This window comes from Scyliorhinus canicula, chromosome 12 (assembly GCF_902713615.1).
Source record: "Scyliorhinus canicula chromosome 12, sScyCan1.1, whole genome shotgun sequence".
Lineage (NCBI taxonomy): Eukaryota > Metazoa > Chordata > Chondrichthyes > Carcharhiniformes > Scyliorhinidae > Scyliorhinus > Scyliorhinus canicula.
The window spans coordinates 23582514-23605032 of NC_052157.1; the positions used below are offsets into that span (position 1 = coordinate 23582514).

Below are 22519 nucleotides of genomic sequence, written 5' to 3' on the forward strand. Positions count from 1 at the left end.
TTACAGTGATTGAGGACTGGAGGGTGTCCAGACTGGAAGCGTGTTTCTGAAGGGTTGTGATGAACGTCGACTGAAATGATTTGTTAAGAGGATAGAATTGGATTATTAGCTGCCAAGGTCATTGACATGAAAAAGGAACAAAATGTGAGTGAGGACAGAGCCCAGGGAATGGACAAAAAGGTCAGAGAATGAGCCATCAAATACAGCACAGATTCAGCAATTTGAGATGAAATTAGATATAAACGAACATAGTTCTGGTTTAATAGTATGTGATGTGAGGTGCTAAATGTACATGATAGATGCTTCACTCTCAGCTGTAGCTGGCTAACTGTGCAAATGGATAATTCCAGTTTTTCTCTTAGACTTGCAGCAGCCAGAGTATTTTTGCCTTTATTTCAGAGAAGAATGTTCATTTGCAATCAATTTTAACCTTTAAAAAGCAAATTCCAATCTACATATGTTGAGAATAGAAATTGATGGCTGGAGACATACATCCGAGATGATTGTTATTTCTCATGGAGATGTAGGGGAACAAACTTAGACCTTCTGAAATAGGAAATAAATAGGCGGTGGAGTTTGGAGGCAATTCACAAGAGGGCAATTTTGTGCGGGAGTCTGCATGGGACACGTTTGAAGGTCAAATGATTGTTTCTTGTTCTTGACTTTCTCCTGCTTGTTTGTCAGGTGACAGCCAATATTACGATGATGATTATTTGACCCCTTAAGAAATCAATTTATATTGTGTATCATATTAGGTACATGCCCCATCACGACAAAGCTCCGGTTAGGATCTTGCGCATAATATGAACAAAGTCACTTTGTGAATATCTGACAACAAAAGCTATTGATTACTTCATCTTGACTCAGCTCTATCTAGGCGCCTTTATTTTTAACTACTTTCTAACTTTTCTATTACCATATTTTATAATCACACTATTTAGCAGAGATGAAAAATAATGTTTGAAAAAAATCACGTCAGACATGGAAAGATTGGCAGATTAAGTCCCTCAACTACCATTTAGGTTATGTACAGTTTCATCTTCTTTCAGTCACCATCTCGAAATTGCAGGTCTAGGATAAGAAATCAATCCTTCAAATGTTTTTTCAATACAATCCAGTCATTGGAAAGTATCATTGCACAGCCCTGGTAAGTGTGATGACAGTAATAAGACACTCCACAGCTAGAAATCAACTGCAATATTAAAGTGTCTGGCACTTGCAGCTGGTGGGGAGAGCCAGGAATCATCCTGTGGTGCAATTCACACATCTTACACAGCTCCAATCTTATTTTTTTTCTGTAAGCTTTCAGGGAAAGTCAGGAACATAGCGTGTTGAATCCCACAAATGGGAGCACTATGGCAGGCAAGGAGATACATGTAGAAACTGCAATTTCTTTACCAATAAGTTCAATAAGCTACCAACGTTTCACTTTGAAATTCACTGCAGCATTGTGGATGCCATTGATAAATATAGAGCATGCACATTTTACTGGAAAATGTATCAAGTTCACATTAAATATTTATTTTATTGATGGAGAAGCTTTGCGGCTGAACCTTTAAACTGAAGCACTTTAACACGGCTGCCTTTCTCAGACATTACAATAGGCAGTGTTTTCATCTACACTATACCATATTTTCATTTACAGCGCTGTGCATTATTTCTGGACTGATTTATTGAAAGACAATGAAAGCAGAAACACAAACATTATAAAATTCTTGAATATTAGTTGTTTAAATTTTCATATTTGTTATTTTAGTCAATATTCAGCGAAGGTGATTTTAATGAAAATAGTCATTGCCATACTTACACCCTGAGCTTCCCAAGTGTAGGTTTAGCTCAGATGATAGCAGTGTTATTGCTGAGCTGGAGGACCGAGGATTTCAGGTTCATAATCAAAGTTGACACACCGGTGAAGCACTGAGGCAGGTTTTCAGATAAAGCTTTGAAGGATAAGGAGTCCTTTGTGTCTCTTCTATTGGACATTAAACATCCCATGATGTTGCTCAAGGATAATGTTCCTTTTTCAGGGCGGCACAGTGGCGCAATGGTTAGCATTGGTGCTTCATGCCGCCGAGGACCCAGGTTCGATCCCCAGCTTGCGTCACTGTCCACATGGGCGGAACGGTAGCACGGTGGTTAGCACTGTTGCTTCACAGCTCCAGTGTCCCAGGTTCAATTCCCAGCTTGGGTCACTGTCTGTGCGGAGAATGCAAATGCTCCCTGTGTCTGTGTAGGTTTCCTCCGGGTGCTCCGGTTTCCTCCCAAAAGTCCCGAAAGATGTATTGTTAGGAAATTTGGACATTCTGAATTCTCCCTCTGTGTACCCGAACAGGTGCCGGAATTTGGCGACGAGGGGCTTTTCACTGTAACTTCATTGCAGCGTTAATGTAAGCCTACTTGTGACAATAAAGATTATTATTATTATGCGGAGTTTGCACGGCTGGGTTAAATTCTGGCCTTGACGGTCTGTGTGGAGTTTGCACATTCTCCCCTTTCTAATTGGGTCTCACCCCCACAACATAAAGATGTGCAGGGTAGGTGGATTGGCCATGCTAAATTGTCCCTTAATTGGGGGGAAAAAATTAGATACTCAAAAATTTCTATTTGAAAAAAAGAAAGAAAAAGTTCCTTTCTCAACCAATGCTACCAAACAGATTGTCATTTTCTTCATCTTGCTAATGTCTGTCGGGTCTTTAGTGCGCGTTTGCATCACACCATCACTGGCCTTCAATGTTGCTGGTTGATCCTTTAAAGAGGTGGATGGGGGAAAAAAGCAATGGATGTGGTGTACATGGGTTTTCAGGATGCCATTAACAAGATGTCAAACTGGGAAGCTAATAGAGAAGGTGAAGGAATAATAATAGAAAAGGTAACAAGTTGAATTAAAAACCATTTAGAAAACAGGAATCAAGGTTGGGAGTTAAGGGCAGTTTCTCATCGTGATTGGAAATAGATAACGATATCCCACTAAGTTCTCTGCTGCAAACTGCGTCCGTTTCCTTCAAGTAAAGAACTTTCTCCACATCTCAGTCTTGAATGGCCAACTCCTTATTATTACTGAGACTGCGAGTAGATGGAAGCAGTCTGTTGCCAGGGGCTGGTTTAGCTCACAAGGCTAATCGCTGGCTTTTAAAGCAGACCAAGCAGGCCAGCAGCACGGTTCGATTCCCGTACCAGCCTCCCCGGACAGGCGCCGGAATGTGGCGACTAGGGGCTTTTCACAGTAACTTCATTGAAGCCTACTCGTGACAATAAGCGATTTTCATTAAGAGATCTAGAATGGGATATCATTAGATATAAAATTAAATGTGAAAAATTCAGGGAGCAGGAGGAACCCCACCTCATCCCTCCTCTCTCAGAGGGTTGTCAGGATGTAGAATGCATGACTGGTGTTAATGATTGAACCAAACACTGGTTTAACATTGTTGGGATATATGAGGAAAAGGTGATCTTGGAATAGAGCAGACACATACTCATGTTCAGGATAAACACCAATGCAGGCTGTTTGGGCAAAGGGGATGTTTCTGCACCATAACCTCTATTTAATTCTGTATAGGTGAAATGTTTTGAGACAATTCTGATTAATACAATAAATCATAAATCATTAAGGGCAGCACGGTAGCACAGTGGTTAGCCAGTTGCTTCACAGCTCCAGGGTCCCAGGTTCGATTCCCGGCTTGGGTCACTATCTGTGTGGAGTCTGCACGTTCTCCCCGCGTCTGCGTGGGTTTCCTCCGGGTGCTCCGGTTTCTTCACACAGTCCAAAGATGTGCAGGTTAGGTGGATTGGCCATGATAAATTGCCCTTAGTGTCCAAAAAAAAGATTAAGTGGGGTTACTTGGTTACAGGTATAGGGTGCTCTTTCCAAGGGCCGGTGCAGATTCGAAGGGCCGGTTTCCTCCCACATCTTTAGACTGTGGGAGGAAACCGGAGCACCCGGAGGAAACCCACGAACACACGGGGAGGACGTGCAGACTCCGCACAGACAGTGACCCAAGCCGGATCTGGCCTACCTATGACTCTAGACTCACAGCAATGTGGTTGACTCTCAAATGCCCTCTGAAATGGCCCAGCAAACCACTCAGTTCAAGGACAATAAGGGACGGGCATGGGCAATAAATGCTGACCCTACCAGCGATGCCCTGAATAAATAAATAAACTCAACTGGCATGTCTGCAACAAGGTGCCTCTGGCCTTACCCCAGATACCCAGCACAGCATTTTTTTATTCACCATGCTAACCAATCTTTTGCCCTTCTGAGTGCCAATTTAATGCCACTTAGTACATACTTGTGGTAGTTTTGTATCATGGCCCCATACCCATTCAGAAACGATTAAATTGGCTAAAACTTACTTCATATGAAGAATACAAGAAATCAGGGGTGAGGCTGTTCCAAGGATGAGGCCATTTGGCCCATCGAAAGCTCTCAACCTTGTACATTAACTTCCTCAGCGTGGACTTTCACTGTTTTAAATAACCTTACCTTTTGCTTTATCAATTATTCCAAACATGTGGCACTGTCAGCAGCACTGTCAGCGAAATAATGTTCCCTGGGCCCCTTTTTAAATATTCATTCAAGGGATGTGGGTTTTGCTGGCTAGCCCATCATTTATTGTCCATCTCGAATTGCCCTGGAGAAGCTGGTGGTGAGCTGCCTTCTTGAATCGCTGTAGTGTAAGTACACCCACGGTGCTGTCAGGGAGGGAATTTCAGGAATTTGATTCAGCGACAGTGAAGGAACAGCGATACATTTCCAAACCACTCACAGTTCGAAGAGATGAGAGTTTGAACCCATGAGTCTGAGATGAATTTGAAGACAAATACCAGAGGTGAAAGGGTCTTTCTCACCTCTCTTTTCTTTATGTATCTCCATTTGTATTCAATAAACTCCTATAAGATGATGCAGCAAGCCACTGTATTGGGAAAAAAAATTGAAGTTGTTTGTTGCAAGACACATAATTATTACAATTTTATGTTCTGATTTGGGAGGCAGTGGTGTCGTGGTATTGACACTGAACTAGAAATCCAGAGGCGGCAGATGGTGAAATTTGAATTTCAATAAAAATCTGGAATTAAAAGTCTGAAGATGACCATGAAACCGTTATCAATTTGTTGTAAAACCCATCTGATTCACGAGTGCCCTTTTAGGAAGGACATTTGCCATCCTTAACTTAACTGTTACTCAAGACCCACATCAAAATGGGGCTGATTTAGCACAGGGCTGAAGAGCTGGCTTTTAAAGCAGACCAAAGCAGGCCAGCAGCACAGTTCAATTCCCGTACCAGCCTCCCTGAACAGGCGCCAGAATGTGGCGAGTAGGCGCTTTTCACAGTAACTTCATTTGAAGCCTACTTGTGACAATAAGCGATTTTCATTTCATTTTCATTTCATTTCAAATGTGGTTGACTCTTAACTGTTGGGACAGCATGGTGGTGCAGTGGTTAGCACTGCTGCCTCACAGTGCCGAAGACCCAGGTTCAATCCGGACCCCAGGTCACCGTCCATGTGAAGTTTGCACATTCTCCCGGTGTCTGCGTGGGTCTCACCCCACAACCAAAAGATATTGAGAGTAGGTGGCTTGACCGTGCTAAAGTGCCCTTTTAAAATCACTCAGGTCAGGACAATTAGGGATGGGCAACAAATGCTGGCCTTGCCAGGGATGCTTACAACCCGTGGAAGAATAAAAGAACATTCTCGTGGGTGGTATCCCCCCCCCCGCCGCCGGGTGGGAGAATCGCCGGGGCGCCGCGCGAATCACGCCCCGACACCTGCACGCGATTCTCCCCCCCCCCCCCCGAAACCAGCACCACACGAATCGCGCCGGGCCGCTCGGAGAATCGTCGCAAATGGCGGGCGGCGATTCTCCGGCCTGAATGGGTCAAGTGGCCGAGCGTAAACAGCCGAGTCCCGCCAGCGCCATCCACACCTGGTACTCGTCGCGAAGGCTTGGGGGTCGGCCTGTGGGGGGGGGGGGGGGGGGGGGGGTGTGGAAGGGGGGCTCCGTTCCCGCGGGGGGCCTCCAATGGGGTCTGGCCCGCGAACAGGCCTCACCGATCGGCGAGCCGGCCTCTCCACCCCCCCCCCCCCCCCCCCCAGGCCTACTTCCTTCCGCGGCCGGACCCAGAACCCCGGCGCCATGTTGGTGAGTGGCCGGAGCGTTCCGCGAGATAGCCGCGCATGCGCTTGTTGGTGCCGGGTCTCTGACATCACGCCGAGGCACCTCCCCCATAAACTGCGCAAAGCCCCTCCTAGCCCCACGGAGGGGGGAGACTAGGGGTCTGGGATCCCCGGTTTTTATTCTGGTGTCGGCACTTAGACTCCCTTTGGGAGAAGTCCACCTAGTATTTTTGCTAAGTATCATGAACCTTAATAATGTCCTAATATGTCCGATAGGCTGATTATTTAAATTATATTTTAAACAGCAACCTTATACACAATATGATAAATCTTCCAAAAGGATCTGCAGATTTTTTTTTAAAGTTTCAAAGAGACTCCTACATAAATTATAAAGTGCCATCGTCACCACTGAAATGAATATACAGATAAGCACATTCCAGCAAAACAAGAAAATTGACAAAAGTAAAAAGCAACACGCAGTAATCTTTGGAAATCTACCTTGTAGTTAAGGAACAGGAATAATATTGGTCATGACAATCAAAGCATTCCAATAAAGTACTCAAGAGACGTTTGATAAAAGTGAGCAAGATCAACAATGGGACTGCAAATACTAAACGCTCAGCTAAATGCTCACTTCATGGGATGTGAGTTGCTATAGGAACTAAAGTGACGGTGTTGTACGATTCTACAGGAATCAACAGATAAAAGCCTTAGTTGCTTAGATACTGTGCCTCCATTTATGTCCAGACCGTGCGACTACTTAGGATTCAGTTGATGCTGAGCAACGAATGAGATTCAGCTGTGATTAGGTGCTTGAACGGTCTGCTTTCAAACAGGAGCTTTAATTTCAATTTGTAGCAATGTAATTTACGCTGGCAGTTTCTAAATTGAACTAATTTACTCGTGCCGTTAGCCCCACGATGAAAAGTGAGGTGTAAAAATGAAGGTGAGGAACTGTCTAGCTATCTCATCACCATTTATTTGTCGACAGCTGTGAACTGGTTTGTAATAATTAACTGCATTTACATTTAATTTGCATTGTACATTATATATAGTAAATTAAATATCAATTCCTTTAACATAAACTAAGAAATGGAAATCTGCAGTTCATCATTCAGATACATACATGAGATTCTTCCCGCCTTCTCAACCTTGCCCCTTGCCGGAGGCGCGGTGATCCTCAGGTTAAATTGGGGGTGGCACAGTGGCACAGTGGTTAGCACTGCTGCCTCACAGCTCCAGGGTCCCGGGTTCAATTCCGGCCTTGGGTGACTGTCTGTGTGGAGTTTGCACTTTCTCCCCGTGTCTGCATGGGTTTCCTCCGGGTGCTCCGGTTTCCTCCCACAGTCCAAAAGTGTGCGGGTTAGGTGGATTGGCCATGCTAAATTGCCCTTGTGTCTGTGGTGAATGTAATTCACACTAATATATATTATACCATGTCACTGCAAGCTCGACATACGAGCAGTTGTGTTGCCCTACCACTAGGGGGAGTTCCACTGGGAATGTACAGGAGTTTGTACTTGGGCTCCACCCACGGCTCCTCGCCCTAGACTGACGTATAAAGGATGATGCCGAAGAGCCAGCCACCAGTTCATCTGGAGTTCATCGTGTTACAGGCTGGCTCTGTTGTAAGTTGATTAAAACCACTGTTCACATCCTAAAGCACGTGTCTCGTGAATTGATGGTCACATCAGTGTCCAAAAGGTTAGATGGGGTTACTGGCTTACGGGCATAGGGTGGAGGTGTGAGTTTAAGTAGTGTGCCCTTTCCAAGGACTGGTGCAGACCTGCTGGGACTAATGGCCTCCTTCTGCACTGTAAATTGTATGATTCTATAATAAATCACCACCAGTCAGCTCTCCCCCTCAAAGGGGCGAGCAGCCTGTGGCTATCTGGGACTATGATGACTTTACATTTACTTTTCACATACATGTACACACAGCATCTTTCATTCGAGCCGGGAAGTATATCTTTAGGAGGAAGGAGGACAAATGATAAAATGGACGCCACTATTTGAAATCTGCAATGTCGGAATGGTTTTTCTCTGGAGACTTGAACATCTGTTGTTGAAAGGGACATCAGTGTAATCTGTTATCGGGAGAAGCTTGTCTGTTGTATAATCAGTGCATCTGAGGTTGCAGCATCAGAGATAAGTCTGCATTCTGGACATTTTGAGTATTAACCGGGAGCTTGGAGTGTCCATCTGGATCAGCTTACTGCATCAATCACGTGGGGTCAAGGTAAGGTTAGGTTGGTTATTCCTGAAAGTTTGGGCAAGGTGCAGTCAAGGTGAGGCCAATATCAGATGAACCCGAATGAGGGAATGTTACCGAAGAGTTGACAAGTTTACTTGTTTGGATTTTGTTATTTACATATTACCGCAGGGTTACAGGAAAGGAATTGTTTGTGAGGAAGGAAAGAGAAAGGAAAAAGATTTGAAAAGGGCTGGTTTTCAACCAGAAACAAACTAAATTACTCAAACCAACTCATAACCTTGGAGAATATGTTTATACATGGTTTGAAAAAAAGTGGGGCTCAGTTTGGACTTTTGTCTGTTTTTCCTGCAGAGAATTTGGATGCAATGATAGCCGTGCAGACAAAGAACAAGCTTGGCAAAGCCAAGGCCTATCCCATGAGTAAGGAAGCAGCAGGTATGTGGTGAATGTAATATATGTTAATATATACGTAATTCACACTGTTGTTGTAAGCGCAGTAGCGTTGTCCTACCACTAGGGGGAGTAGCGCTGGGAGCACCTAGGAACTTGTACTGGGCTCCACCCTTTGTTCCGCCCACGACTCCTCCCCCTAGTGCAGCTGTATAAGTACCCGTGTCCAGAGTCAGCCTGGGTCACTACGAGTTCATCGACAGGTAACAGGCTGGCTCTGAAGTAAGTCGATTAAAGCCTAGATTTACATCAGAAACACGTGTCTGGTGAATTGATGGTTCCATCAAGGTACAGCTGGGAATTACACGCACATACAATTAAATTGAAACAATCATATCCCCTGCCAGGGATATAAATTCTGTACAAATTATTCATTGTCTCATATTAAATTAAGGTTTGTTTTCTGCAGGTAGAAGTGAGGATGTAGACAGCACAAAGAATAATTTTGGAAAGCTGCAGAAAGAGGCTGCAAGTTCTGAGGACTCCACAAAAGAAATAGACAAAGCAGAAAATTCTAAAGGTAAAAAGTTCACAATTAATCTCTTTAACGAGAAGTGACATTCTCTTTGTAGTGAATGAATAAGTGAGAACAATATGCTGTCCTTATGCCTATTCATGTCCTCAACAGGGAACAATTTCGCAGGAAATCGCGAATCCAAATTAGCAGCAAAGTGGAATATATTTTGGAATCCCGTTAAATCAGTGGTGTGCGATACAGTGGCAAAATATTAGTATCTATATAACAAGCCTGATATTGGAGTGCAGCAGTTAGGTTGGGGAGAAAGCCAAATGTTCACTCAACACCTGACCAAAATATTGGGCTGGATTCTCTGTTTGGGAGACTAAGTCCCCACGCCGATGTGAAAATGGTGGTGTTTTACGCCAGGAAGGGGGGCTAGCAGCCAGGCAGTGTAGAGCTCCCAGCTCTAGCTGTCGATACGGCCCAGAGCATTGTCGGATCCAGGGCAGCGGCCATGCCGTGCTGTGCTTAATGACGGGCACAGCCTGGATCGCAAAAATATTCCTCCCCTTCGGCCAGCTCACGCATCTCCAACTGCACCCCCCCCCCTCACAATGCATCAGCCTCGAATAAAGCCCTCCCTGCCCGCAGATCGGCCCTCCCCCGACTGTGGCGGCACTTGACTGTGTCCGCACGCTGAGTTCACAATGGGCAAGGGCACACGTGTCATGCCGTCGGGAACTCGGCCAGTCGGGTACGGAGCATCCCGAGGCGGGCCTCAGGCAATGGCCTGAGGCCGTGGATGCAGCAGCACTTTTCAAGGGGCAGAGCATCACGAAAGTGGCGTCGTCCCCGATTTTGGCGTCATCATGGATTCTCTGTCCCATTACCGAACGCTATTTCGGCGTCAGGGATTGGATGATTCAGCCCATTGTGTGTGAAAGTCCCAGGGCTGACAGAATTGTACAACAGAGGACATTAAGAAGTTCTGAACTGGGCTGCTGGACAGCATATAACATAGTCATTTGAAAGAATTCCCTCTCCATTGCCTGTCCCCCACCCCTTATATACCAGCATTATGGAGGAGCAGGGAAGTACGTCCGCCATTAAATCAAAGAGGCCAATACTTTGCTGTTTTCTTGGGTGTTGCGCACTGAACCATCACACACAACCTGCAAACTGGAGGTTGAAAGGAAGTGTAGATCTTTCAACTCGGACATGAGTAGCAGTCTGAGGAAGCAACGTTTCACACTTTGATTTGCACCATTACTTCACCAATCTCATACTGATATTCTTCTCAATGCATCAATGGAAAAGATGATGTGGAGATGCTGGTGTTGAACTGGGGTGGGCACAGTAAAAAGTCTTAAAACACCAAGTTAAAGTCTAACAGGTTTGTTTGGGATCACTAGCTTTCGGAGCACTGCTCCTTCATCATTGTGAATTACTTCAGTCAAAAAGATCTCAAGAATATTATGTTCCGAACCTTGCTTCCATGACGTTGCTAACACACACTTGAGATATCTTCCACTGCCTGTCCCAAGGCTTCTTGGAAAGCGACAGATGAATTAATATATCATTCACTAACTGCTCTATTAGGAATGATTCTCAGAGTGCCCGGCACGTCAGACTCTGAGAAGCCAGGACAAAATATCAGAGTGTCTCATGCGTACAACATCGAGTGGAATGTACTCCGTCTTTGCAGTATCATTCTATGGGGGATTTTTAACGTGGGTGGGATCCGGTGCAGGTGAAAGGCAAATTAGACCACACACACATCCATAATGAGACACCCTTACCATAGAAACTATCACCCCTCCTCCCCTTCCAAGATTAGAAACACCTTGGGAGCAAACATTCTCCCCGCCTCCTCCCCACACAACCAGCCCAACTCCCAAGTTCAGGAATCATGGGCTGGATTCAGCGATTTCCGAAATCGTGTTTGGCGATCAGCCGGAGAATTCACGTTTATGCCGGAATCGGGGGTGCTGCCATTTTTGTAATGCTCCGCCCCCTCAAAAGCAGCGTACTCGGGCAGTACACCGCACGGCAAATGGACGACCTCAGGACGTCACCTAAGGCCTACCCCCCGATGCTCCGCCCCCGATGGGCCGAGTCCCCAAGGGTGTCGCCCGCGTGTGCTCAAAACGTTCGGGACCTCGCGTGGCGGCTGCGGACTGAGTCTAGCGCCGCCACAGTCGGGGGGAGCTGTTCCACTGGCAGGGGGGGACTTCGGCAGGGGTGGGAGGGCTGGTGGGGGGTGGCTGGGCTGATTACAGTGGGGCAATTTTTGGCAGGCCGGGTCCACGCACAGCTGGCACCGTGTTGCACGTCACGGATGCCACGTGCGCATGCGTGGCCACGGACCCGGTCATTCCAGGCGGTAAAAGGGGGCTTTACGCTGCGCGGTTGCTAGCCCCTACCGGACAGAGGATCAATGCGGGGGTGGCGTCGACTTTATGGTCATAAGACCAGATGGAGAATCCAGCCCAATATCTCCCTCCTCCCCTACTTGGAAATGGTCCGGCGTCCCCAAGATCACACTCCCAAAGAATCAAGGACGTACCTGGACTCACTCCTTCTCTGGAGTGCTCCCCACCCAGTTCGAAGCCAATCCGGTGACCGTCAGGTTTGCCTCAGGGTGGGGAACTTGACAGATCGAAAATCTCCACAGCATGCAGAGAGACCCTCTCTCAGAGGCGTGGCAAGTAAACACTCCTCCCAATAATCCTGTGGTAATTCATGTTCACAAGCTGTTGAATTCATACAGATGTGGAGCCAAGTTCCAGATCAGACAGCAGAAAAGGTTAAATGTCTTTTAAGATTTGCGATTGAATTTTAAAGTTGACTTTAGGGATATCTAGATCCATTTTGATTCCCATGTGTAATTAGATTTCTCTTCAACTGTCAAGGCTGGTGTGCCAAATATTTGGCAATGGATGAATATTTCGAGCTTTGCTCGATTACGGGCTGGTTTAGCACCGTGGGCTAAACAGCTGCCTTGTAATGCAGAACAAGGCAGCAGCGCGGGTTCAATTCCCGTACCAGCCTCCCGAACAGGCACTGGAATGCGGCGACTAGGGGCTTTTCACAGTAACTTCATTGAAGCCTACTTGTGACAGTAAGCGATTATTATTACTTTGGCGATTAGTTTAAATGGGTGAGGCGGTTCATGAAAGGGGTAGATTGTAAATCACCTGCCAAAGCAATCAACGTGCTGGATCATTGCCTGAGCAGCTTTTCCTTCACACCTTGAAGGATTATCAAGATTGAGGTTTGATTGTATAATTGGAGCAATCTCCAATGTGAAATTGGTGCCTAAGGCTGGTTTTCATGTACCAGCCAAAAGATCCAAATTTCCGAATGGTTTATTCAAGTTTATTCACAAACCTTTTAGCAGCTCTGGCAAGGATTGTCATCGTTCTTGAAGTTGGTGTGGATTGGCGCATTTTGAGGAATAAATGGAATGCATGGAAAGAAATTGGGCAGTGGAGTTAAAATCGTGTCATAGCTACTGGCTAACTGAACTCCACTTCAATTGTTAGAAATTTGCAGAGAATACATAGAACATACAGTGCAGAAGGAGGCCATTCGCCCATCAAGTCTGCACCGACCCACTTAAGCCCTGTCCCCGTACACCCGAATGAGTGGGTTTTACAATTATTAAACATTTTAAAAAGATGGATCAATTATTTTCGTCTTCTATTTGCCTTGTTAAATTGATGATGAGGCGATGCCGGCATTGGACTGGGGTGAGCACAGTAAGAAGTCTGACAACACCAGGTTAAAGTCCAACAGGTTTGTTTCAAACACTAGCTTTCGGAGCGCAGCTCCTTCCTCTGGTGAATCTGAGCAGTGCTCCAAACGCTAGTTTTTGAAACAAACCTGTTGGACTTTAACCTGGTGTTGTAAGACTTCTCACGTTGTTAAATCGAGACACCAGAGGGCTGAAATAAAAAAATCCTGAATATTACACAGATCAGTCAGCATCTTGACAGAGGATCTTTATTGAAAACCAGCCAATTCTTTTTGCAAATGCTATTGGGCTACTGCGCATTTTCAGTGATGTAATTTCTGATTATGTGTGTCACTTTTTCACTACTATCACACAGCTGTTATCCACAGGATCTTTTGACAATATGGTTTTGCAGAAAACAAAGAGTTATTGGTCATGATTTAACCACCCCATTGCAAGTGGCGCGGTACTGGGAGCACTGTTTAAATAGCGGGAAAGGCTAAAATCCACAAATCAGTTTGCTATCCAACCAGCCTGCTCCTGATGACAATTTCTGGATCGCGCCCAAATATTGCAAGATGTCATTAACCCCAATTTGCATTAACTTCCATCTCTTTGGCGTGATTGAAGTTTAATGTAACGGCCTCCTGGGAATTAACCGACTCCGCAGCGAGAAATCACATGGGCTGCTGTTTAGTACTACTTTTTAAAAATGTGAAGCTAGAACTGATGAGGTGAGGAGCTAGTTGCATTTCAGGCATGCAGCACTGCTTCTCCAGTGCTGGGGTCCAGGGGCTCCTGATGTGGCCGGGTGTGTGTGCAGAGCGAGGTTCTCCAGCACAACTGGCTCGCTGGATGGCACTCTGAGAGAAGGCGGGACACGTAAGGATGGGGGAGGATTGAGGGATTTGGGGCTCCCCGAGTGGAAGCCCTAACTGATTGTTGGTCTCTCCTTCTCCAATTCCTTAAAGGTATAATAAAATGGCTCGTTAAGTCAGTCCCGCAGAGGCTGTCCTCACAGAGCTGGTGGAAGCCTAGGTGGCTGGACGCCGGAGATGGCAGCAGCGTTGACAAAGGCTGGAGGTGGCACGCACCATACGCGCTGCATACCCTGACGACCCAGCCGCCCATTTGGCCGCGGAGGAACTCAGAGTTGGACGCCAGCGACGGCCAACGGTGTCGTTAGTCTTTCGAGGCGATGACAGACAGCATGTGCCGCAGGAGACTCCGTCTCAACAAAGAGACAGTGCGGTACCGGTGCCACGTCCTCGAGGAGGAGGACACCAGCTCCTGGTGGCCGTGATGCCCACTACAGCCCTGAACCTTTATGTAACCAGCTCAATTCCAGGGCTTGAGCGGAGACTTCTGCGGCATTTCCCAAGCTACAGCCCATAAGTGCATCCACGAGATCACGGATGCCCTCTCTGCCCAGGTAGCAAACTATTATCAACTTTGAGGTGGACCAAGCCCACCAAGATGTCCGGGTTGCAGGATTCTCTGCCATCACTGGGATATCCCAGGTCCAGGGGGTCATTGATGGCCATCAAGTCGCCTTGCGTGCACCAAGGTATCAGGGAGTGCCCTTCATCAACAGGAAGGCGTTCCACTCCCTGAATGTTCAACTCATGTGCGACCACTGTCTCCAGTCCGGCATGCGCGGAGGGCCAGAGAGGCCCTCTTCCTCACCCAATTCTTTGTCCGTAAGCTCACCCTCTCCCCTACCCATTCCCCTCCTTCTCCCCCATAATTCCCCTCCTTCCCCCCCCCCCATTTCCCCCCCCCCCCCCCCCCCCCCCCCAACTACACTATTCCACACTCCCAGCATCTGTGTAACATCACCCCAGGGTGATGGACCTGTATCGACACTGTCAGCGGATCAATACAGAAGGCAGGAGAGTGACAATCACTGTGAGGAAAGCTCTGGTGCGCCTCAGTTTATGCCAAATTCTGTCTCGTCTTTCTGCTGGCAGCGCGCTCACACTCATCCTCTGAATAGGGTCTGCATCGGGGGTATTTGATCTTGAACCACTGTGCCAGGGGGACAGGGAGTAGGGGGAATGAAGGGCAATAGGGGGTAGAGGTGCAAGCAGGCTTGCTTTGAAGATTAACGTGAGAGGCTTCATATGTATCAGGTGTAACACGTTTTAATAGCAAACATTGAATATTTCCATTCCCCCTTGCTACACATAGTGCCCCCCCCCCCCCCCAACCAAGTGCCCACTCAGTGCTCTTCACTCATTTTGATCTTTCGTGGTCTACTGCTACATCTAGGTGTGTCCCCAGAATGCACATCAAGAGGTGGAGGCAGCCTGCTGCTTTCCACGCCCTGTGGCCTTTGATGCCTTTGGCGGATGTCCTCTGGAGGGTCTGGAGCCAGGGGGGCCTGGCCGACTTATCAGTGTCACTGGCTTTGCCTTCCCACCCATTCTGCCCGCTGCCTTTGAGGTGTTGCAGTGCCAGGAGGGGGAGGATTTGGAAGAACTGGGCTCCCGTCGTCACCTTGGTGGCAGGCCCCATTTGGCCTCCAGCGCTTCCTCCTCCCTGAAGGTACCCATAGGGCCCTGGGAGTATCCATGGGATGGAGGGACAGCTGGGGTGAACACCAGAGGACTCTGGTGCTCATCTGGCCCGGCTAGTCCTGGCTGCTCCCCATTGTCTGCCCCATGGTGTCGATGCCCTCAGCAATGCTCCTCAGTGACTGGGCCACACTCTGCAGTATTCCGGCAGTGTCACCTGTGTCTGGGACACGTCCCTCAGTGACTGGGACATAACCTGCAGTGCCTCAGCAATGTCCATCTACATGTCCCTCAGCGACTAGGACATGGTGTTGAGGCCTTCAGCCATGGCCGTCAGACTGAGTCATGCTTTACATAGACATAGAACATACAGTGCAGAAGGAGGCCATTCGACCCATCGAGTCTGCACCGACCCACTTAAGTCCTCACTTCCACCCTATCACCGTAACCCAATAACCACTCCTAACCTTTTTTGGACACTAAAGGCAATTCAGCATGGCCAATCCAATTAACCTGCATGTCTTTGGACTGTGGGAGGAAACCGGAGCACCCGGAGGAAACCCACGCAGACACGGGGAGAACGTATAGGCTCTGCACAGTGACCCAGCGGGCAATCGAATTTGGGACCTTGGCGCTGTGAAGTCACAGTGCTAACCACTATGCTACCGTGCTGCCCTTAAGAGACCACCTTGGAGACCACCACTCAAGATGCTGACCTTGTGCTGTAGGTTTTCCACTGCGGTCACCACTCGAGCACTGTTGGCCTCAGTGCCATGCATTGCTGGCATCATCTCCTGTGCCCATAGCCTTTGGGACTCATTGGAATGTTGCTGACATCCCCTCCCGAATCTGACAGCCATGTCCGAGCATCTGCATCAGCGCAGGGAGACCCTTGTCCAGATGCATGGCCTCTGACTGTGGCTCAGCGGAGTTCTGGGTTCCAGCAGACTGCCGACTCCCTTGAATGTTCCTGCCTCCACCTTACGTGCATCAGCGACCATGTGGTTCCCAGCAGATTGTGCCCCAGAAGCTTTTCCATTAATGGTACCCACCAAGGTGTGTGTCTCTGCGTTGTAAGAGAAGGGATATGTGGTCAGTGAGAGGGAAGGATCATTTTGTCTGACATGAACAACTCACTTGAGACAGGTCATCTGGGTGATGGGGCAGTGGGTCCTCACCTCTGCGGTGCAGGCCAACCTCGCTGTCAGTGACTTCTCTCTCCTCGGTCAACCCCGTGATCTCCAGGGCCTGTCCTCATAGGGGTTGAGGACTTGGATCTCTGGCATGCCGACCCTCGTCTTGGCCCTTTCCCGCTTATTATGTACTATCTTCTCCTGCAGGGACAAAGGGAGGGCTTTATGAGCCGTGATTGATGGATCAGTGAGGGTCTATAGCAAGTGGCAAAGTGGTATATTTGGGCACCACAACTGGCCATGAAGGGGTTGTGCTGGTGGGTGCCAGGGTGTGCTGAGGAACAAGCCCAAGGGTCGGATGTGGTGAGGATGCGAGGTGTCAGTGAGTGATTTGTGGAGGGGGGAGTTGGGAATTTGAGGGGCGGCAGGTGGAAATGATGCCAGGAGAGAGGTGGGAGCTTATCCTTGCAGCTCGGTGGAAGTCGTTGGTCTTCTTCCGACATTGGACGCTGGACCTCCTGGTCATGCTGCCCACAATGACCACTACTGCCGCTGCCTCCCAGGCAGTATTGGTGACCCTGCTGCAGGTCCTCCGACCCCCTCGGGGGAACAAGGTGTCTGGTCTCGCCGTTAAATATGGGCCGCTATCTCGCCCTCGCGACTGTCGAGAAACATCCCAGCAAACGCGCCCAAAATGACACTTAAAAATTTGTCTGTTAAATTGCACTCTTGCCAGAGCAATGGTTGAAAAAAATCACTATTTAAGGATTGTAATTTATTGCCTACATTTGTCAAGCATGTTTTTAAATCGCATGGTGAATGAAGATGAACATTAAGCATGTTCTCTAATATGAGTGATCACGAGGCCGCACAATGGTTAGCACTGTGGCTTCGCAGCACTAGTGGGTCCCAGGTTCCCGGCTGGGTCACTGTCTGTGCAGAGTCTGCACTTTCTCCTCGTGTCTGCATGGGTTTCCTCCGGGTGCTCCGGTTTCCTCCCACTAGTCCTGAAAGACGTGCTGTTAGGTAATTTGGAAATTCTCAATGCTCCCTCTGTGTACACGAACAGGCGCCGGAATGTGGCAACTAGGGGCTTTTCACAGTAACTTCATTGCAATGTAAGCCTACTTGTGACGATAAAGATTATTATCAAAAAATTATCGTTTGTGGATAAAAGGTTCCATTTCAAATGAGGATAATAGCATTAACTACCGCTGTTTTTGATCTGAAGTAACACCCACTGCATTATTATTTGAGGCTGTTTGCAATAGTCACTGTACACTAGCTAGAAAGCAAAAATACTAGCTTCAAACCAGACTTGGAATTCTGCTTATGGCTGATCTAAGCCACAGACCTATTAGCTGCACTCTACATAATCCCCCGAGATGTTCACCAACTGCTCAATGAACAAAATATGTTCTATTGCAGTAACTAGAAGGTCACTGTAGCCTTTTAAGAAATGTTTGAGGACAAAATGACATTCCCAGCTCAAAACCCAAAGGAAGCATGTTGCATATGGAAGAAGGTGGAACAAAATATTGTAAATTACAGCAGCACCAAATGTAAACACAAGGATGTTGATAATGAAAAAAGCTAGAATCACAATGTTAAAAGTAATTTGCAGCAATCAGTTAGAACTGTGCCATTTCACATTTTATGTTTAGTTTTACTGAATAGTAAACTATTCTAAATTAAAATAGAAAATGTGGCTGTGTCTTTCTGCTTCATGACCTCTCTTCACTGCGGGCTGAAGCCAGTCCTGGAATAAACTGATATTCCCTTTTATTCAGTTGTTCGGAGTATTAGAAAGTAAGGTAATTCCAGACCTCCTACTGCAAGTAAGAAGACTTTTAAAAAAAATACTTGCACATATTGTTTGGTATTTGTACTTTCAATATTACAATTTATCAAGTGAGTGATTTTTCTCTTTATCTGTAAAATACAATGGTAATATATATGAAGGCTCGTGCCCTGTTTATTGTAGGAATGGTGCTGGTTACAGAACATGTCTGTCAGAGAGGTTTTTGTAGTCCTCTGTATGTTAACAAGTCTTTAGTCACTACTTGCAACAAATACAGTAAAGAACAAAGAAAGAACAATACAGCACAGGAACAGGCCCTTCGGCCCTCCTAGCCTAACCCTCAGCACTTCCTACTGGGTGCAGGCAAGGAGCTATCTCCATGTCTAGGTCTTAACGTGTCTCTGTTCAGCACCATTGTTGGTCTGGGTAATTTGCCTTTTAAATCACCGTGTGGGCCAGTCCTTTGATCTACATTTATGAGCATCTCTGAAAGCGGCATTGAGTAAAGGGTAGTGAAATACTGACTTGAAATGAAACTTGTTGCGCCCAATTCACCATTAGTTCAAGCCCTGTACATGTTTGGTCATTACTGAGCACTCGAAACACCACATTGGTTACTGGGTGAAACATGCAGGGCTTGCGATATATTGTTTTATGTGAACTGCATTATAACATTTCACAAACACTATAACCTTTTGCTTTTAAATACTTGAATCAGCACACGTCTCTTGTTACTCAGCAACTAATGGCTCTTTTTCCTCGTCGGTCAACAGATTTTGACAAAACAGAATCGTATCTCTCAGCAATCAGGAAGAATATTGAATGGTTGAAGAAACACAATAAGCAAGGAAATGGAGAAGGTATATTTGACAGTTTTGGCAATTAAGATGTGTTTTCAGCAGTAAAGAAAAATAAGAATATTCTAACACTGAATATTTTACTTACCTATACAGAAAAATAGAGCATAGATTTTACAGCGCAGGAGGCTATTCGGCCCATCGGGTCTGCACTAGCCCTTAGAAAGAGCACCCTACCTCCATCCTATCCCCATACTCAGTAACCCCACCTAAACTTTTTGGTCACTAAGGGCAATTTAGCATGGCCAATCAACCTAACCTGCACATCTTTCGACTGTGGGAGGAAACCGGAGCAGCCAGAGGAAACCCACGCAGACACGGGGAGAATGTGCAGACTCCGCACAGTGACCCAAGCCAGGAATCGAACCTGGGACCCTGGAGCTGTGAAGCAACAGTGCTAACCACTGTTCTACCGTGCTGCCCTGAGATTATGTGGTTGAAGACCAACTGTGCAAATTAGATTATTCTGACAGATTTATTGATAGCAAGGGCTTCATTTTATTATGTCCAATTCAAAAAATGGAAAAAAATTAGATTCACAACTAATTTTGCACTATATATATGATGTCTTGTAAATGAATAATGAAATTAATTTGTATTCCTGATTAGACTGAACTATCAGCATCATATTCACCTTTGAATGGGGAGGGGGGTGGGTTAATTCTTTCGTTTAACCATGCTAGACTTACATTAGCATAGATAATGTAAGTCTTACAGCGCGAATAATTGAAAGAACACCACTCCTTCTCAGAAATTTCCAACCGTAATCAGCCTCTTAATGTGTTCCAATTGGGTGGCCAACGTCATTTATTTTGAACACAAGAGGCTTCTTGGCAATAAAAAAAATGATCAGTTACAACATTTCATAATTACTTTTCCCATACGTCAGACAACCTACGAGTGGTGCAGATATTTAAAGTGAGCCATTGTTCATTACTAATTATTTGGACCAAACTGTTGAGAAGGCAGAATTTTTCCCTTGAGAGCTAGATCTAAATGCTGCTTAATTAAGGTGACTATTAATACATCACTTTCCAAATACGGTCTATTCTTCACCTAGACTAGGGGTGGGCGATTTTAAGAATAAAAGTTGTAACAAAAATTTATTTGGTCACAATGCTGTTCCTCAAATAAGAATGAAAAACAAGAGACATATTTCCATAAAATATGAATGGATTTGAAAGAAAAAAGTTGTTAATTGAATATCTTCTCGCAAGTACCATGTCGATAAAAGTTTTATTAAAAAATGAACAAAGCCATTGAATTAACATCACAATAGTCTGATCAATCAAGATTGGGAACTGCGTACGAGTCCTTAATGAGGTGCATGCAACTCTATAGAGGCCACAGGTTGCAGACCCCCTGATCCAGACCACTGTGTGAGCCCAGACCTGAAATTGGTGTTGTATAATTTGTTGCAGAGTATGACCTTCAAAAGCTGCGTGACATCATTGATCAACAAGTTGACACCTACATCCAGAAAGGAATCCTGGAGAAGGGAGAAGGTGACGTCATCAAACGCATTTACAACAGTCTGTGAAATTCTCCAAGAGGCTAGTTTCCTGGTTGTCAGATCCTTCAACAATGGCCGGCAATGCAACTTTACTTATTTCTAGTCCATATTAGGCTGTGTATAATAGATTTTTTTTCTGGCTATTCTGCAATGTCAAGCAGGTTCTAAACTAGAATAGAGGAACAGAGAGCCAATAAAAAATGGAGGGTAAAAGGGGATGATTCTATGTTCCCAGTGGAAAAGCTATGCTGGCCGATAGGGCAGGTCAGAGATAAGTGCTGAACCCACTGTTCTATCAGTGTTGCTCCCTGCTGGAAGCACAGCTTCCCAAGATCATCTGAGCCAACTTAACTTTCTCCATTTCGGAATAGAGACTGCTGGATGTGCAACTTGGCCATGCACGCGGTGAAGCTTTCAAATCTTAACATCCATCTTCAATACAAGGAACTGTAACAGCAATTAAAGCTTAATTACAACAAACCATGTCTAAAGTTTGCTAATAATCTTTCAAAGAATGTCCACAACCTCTGATGCATGTCCCAGATTGGTCAATGAGTGATTATCTCATACGTGTAAGCCCTGGTAGATTTACAGAAAAGTCAATTTATGCATTCTGGGTTTCCTTTCTAGTTCTATGTACTTGGGGACTCAATGTCCCTGAAAACAATAACTTGCAATGACAGGTCATCTGGTGAATTTTGAAATCAACCCTTAAAACCTCCTTTAATTAAGTATTTTAATGAATGGCAGTAGTTATATAAAATATACAAGAGTTGCTGGAAGTGTTTTTAATTGTTAAAGGCTCTGATTCTTTTTACTTTTTATGTTCAATGCCAGCCAATGGCCTGTACCAGATAGTTTGGTTAGTGCATATTAGTTCCAAAACAAAACAAGCTGGCTTTTTTCCTGCCAAACAACATAGTTACTGTAACAGATTATGAGAGCCACATGAGAGGAAACATCATTCGCCACTGCTTGAACAGTGATTTTGCAAACTAATTCTGATGTTCTTGTATCTCCATCAATTGAACCACAATAAACACTCCTCTAAAATAACGTGCAGAGATTGGGAGGGAGGGGTGGAGATGCACAAAATCCAGTAATATATCACTTATCTGAATGAGCAATGTTGAAGCTGATTACCTGAATGAGTTGTGTGCAAGTTCTTGTGTGCTTTGTATGTGTAAATGGGACCCATTCATGTGTTTTCAGTAAAGCGCACAAAAGTATTTTGTTCAAGTGTAAATATTTGTTAAATTTTCAAACTCGTGTAAAAACAAAATGTTTTGCGTTTTCTTTACAAACCTATTTATCCTGGAACAAGAGTGAACCGTGCCAGAGTCTCAACTATTTCCAGTGTATATCAATGACTAGGATGAAGAGCTAAATGTTATAGCAGCTAAATTTGCTGATCACACAAAGATAGGTCGGAAGGTAAGTTGTCAAGAGGGCATGAAAAGTCTACAAAGGGATTTAGAAAGTTTAAATGAGTAGGGGAAAAAGTTGACAGATGGAGTACAGTGTGGGAAAATGTGAACTTGTCCACTTTGAAAGGAGGAATAGAAAAGCAGTATATCATTTGAATGGTGACTGCAGAACTCGACGGTACAGAGGGATCTGGGTGCCCTTGTACACGAACCAGGAAAAGTTGCTAAGCAAGTTCAGGCAAATGGAATGTTGATGTTTATTGCAAGGCGAATCAAGAATAAGTGGGCAGCACG

The 22519-nt window shown here is 45.8% G+C and overlaps 1 protein-coding gene across 1 annotated transcript in view; it reads left to right on the forward strand.

Moving 5' to 3' along the window:
- scg3 (secretogranin III) overlaps nt 1-22080 on the forward strand; it is a 39985-nt gene extending 17905 nt beyond the window's left edge. Inside the window, exons 9-12 of the mRNA XM_038813370.1 lie at nt 8684-8767; nt 9192-9302; nt 19202-19288; nt 20707-22080. Coding sequence (XP_038669298.1) covers nt 8684-8767; nt 9192-9302; nt 19202-19288; nt 20707-20825 — 401 coding nt within the window. The 3' untranslated portion in view covers nt 20826-22080. The remainder of the gene's footprint in view (nt 1-8683; nt 8768-9191; nt 9303-19201; nt 19289-20706) is intronic.
- The last annotated feature ends 439 nt before the right edge of the window (nt 22081-22519 follow it).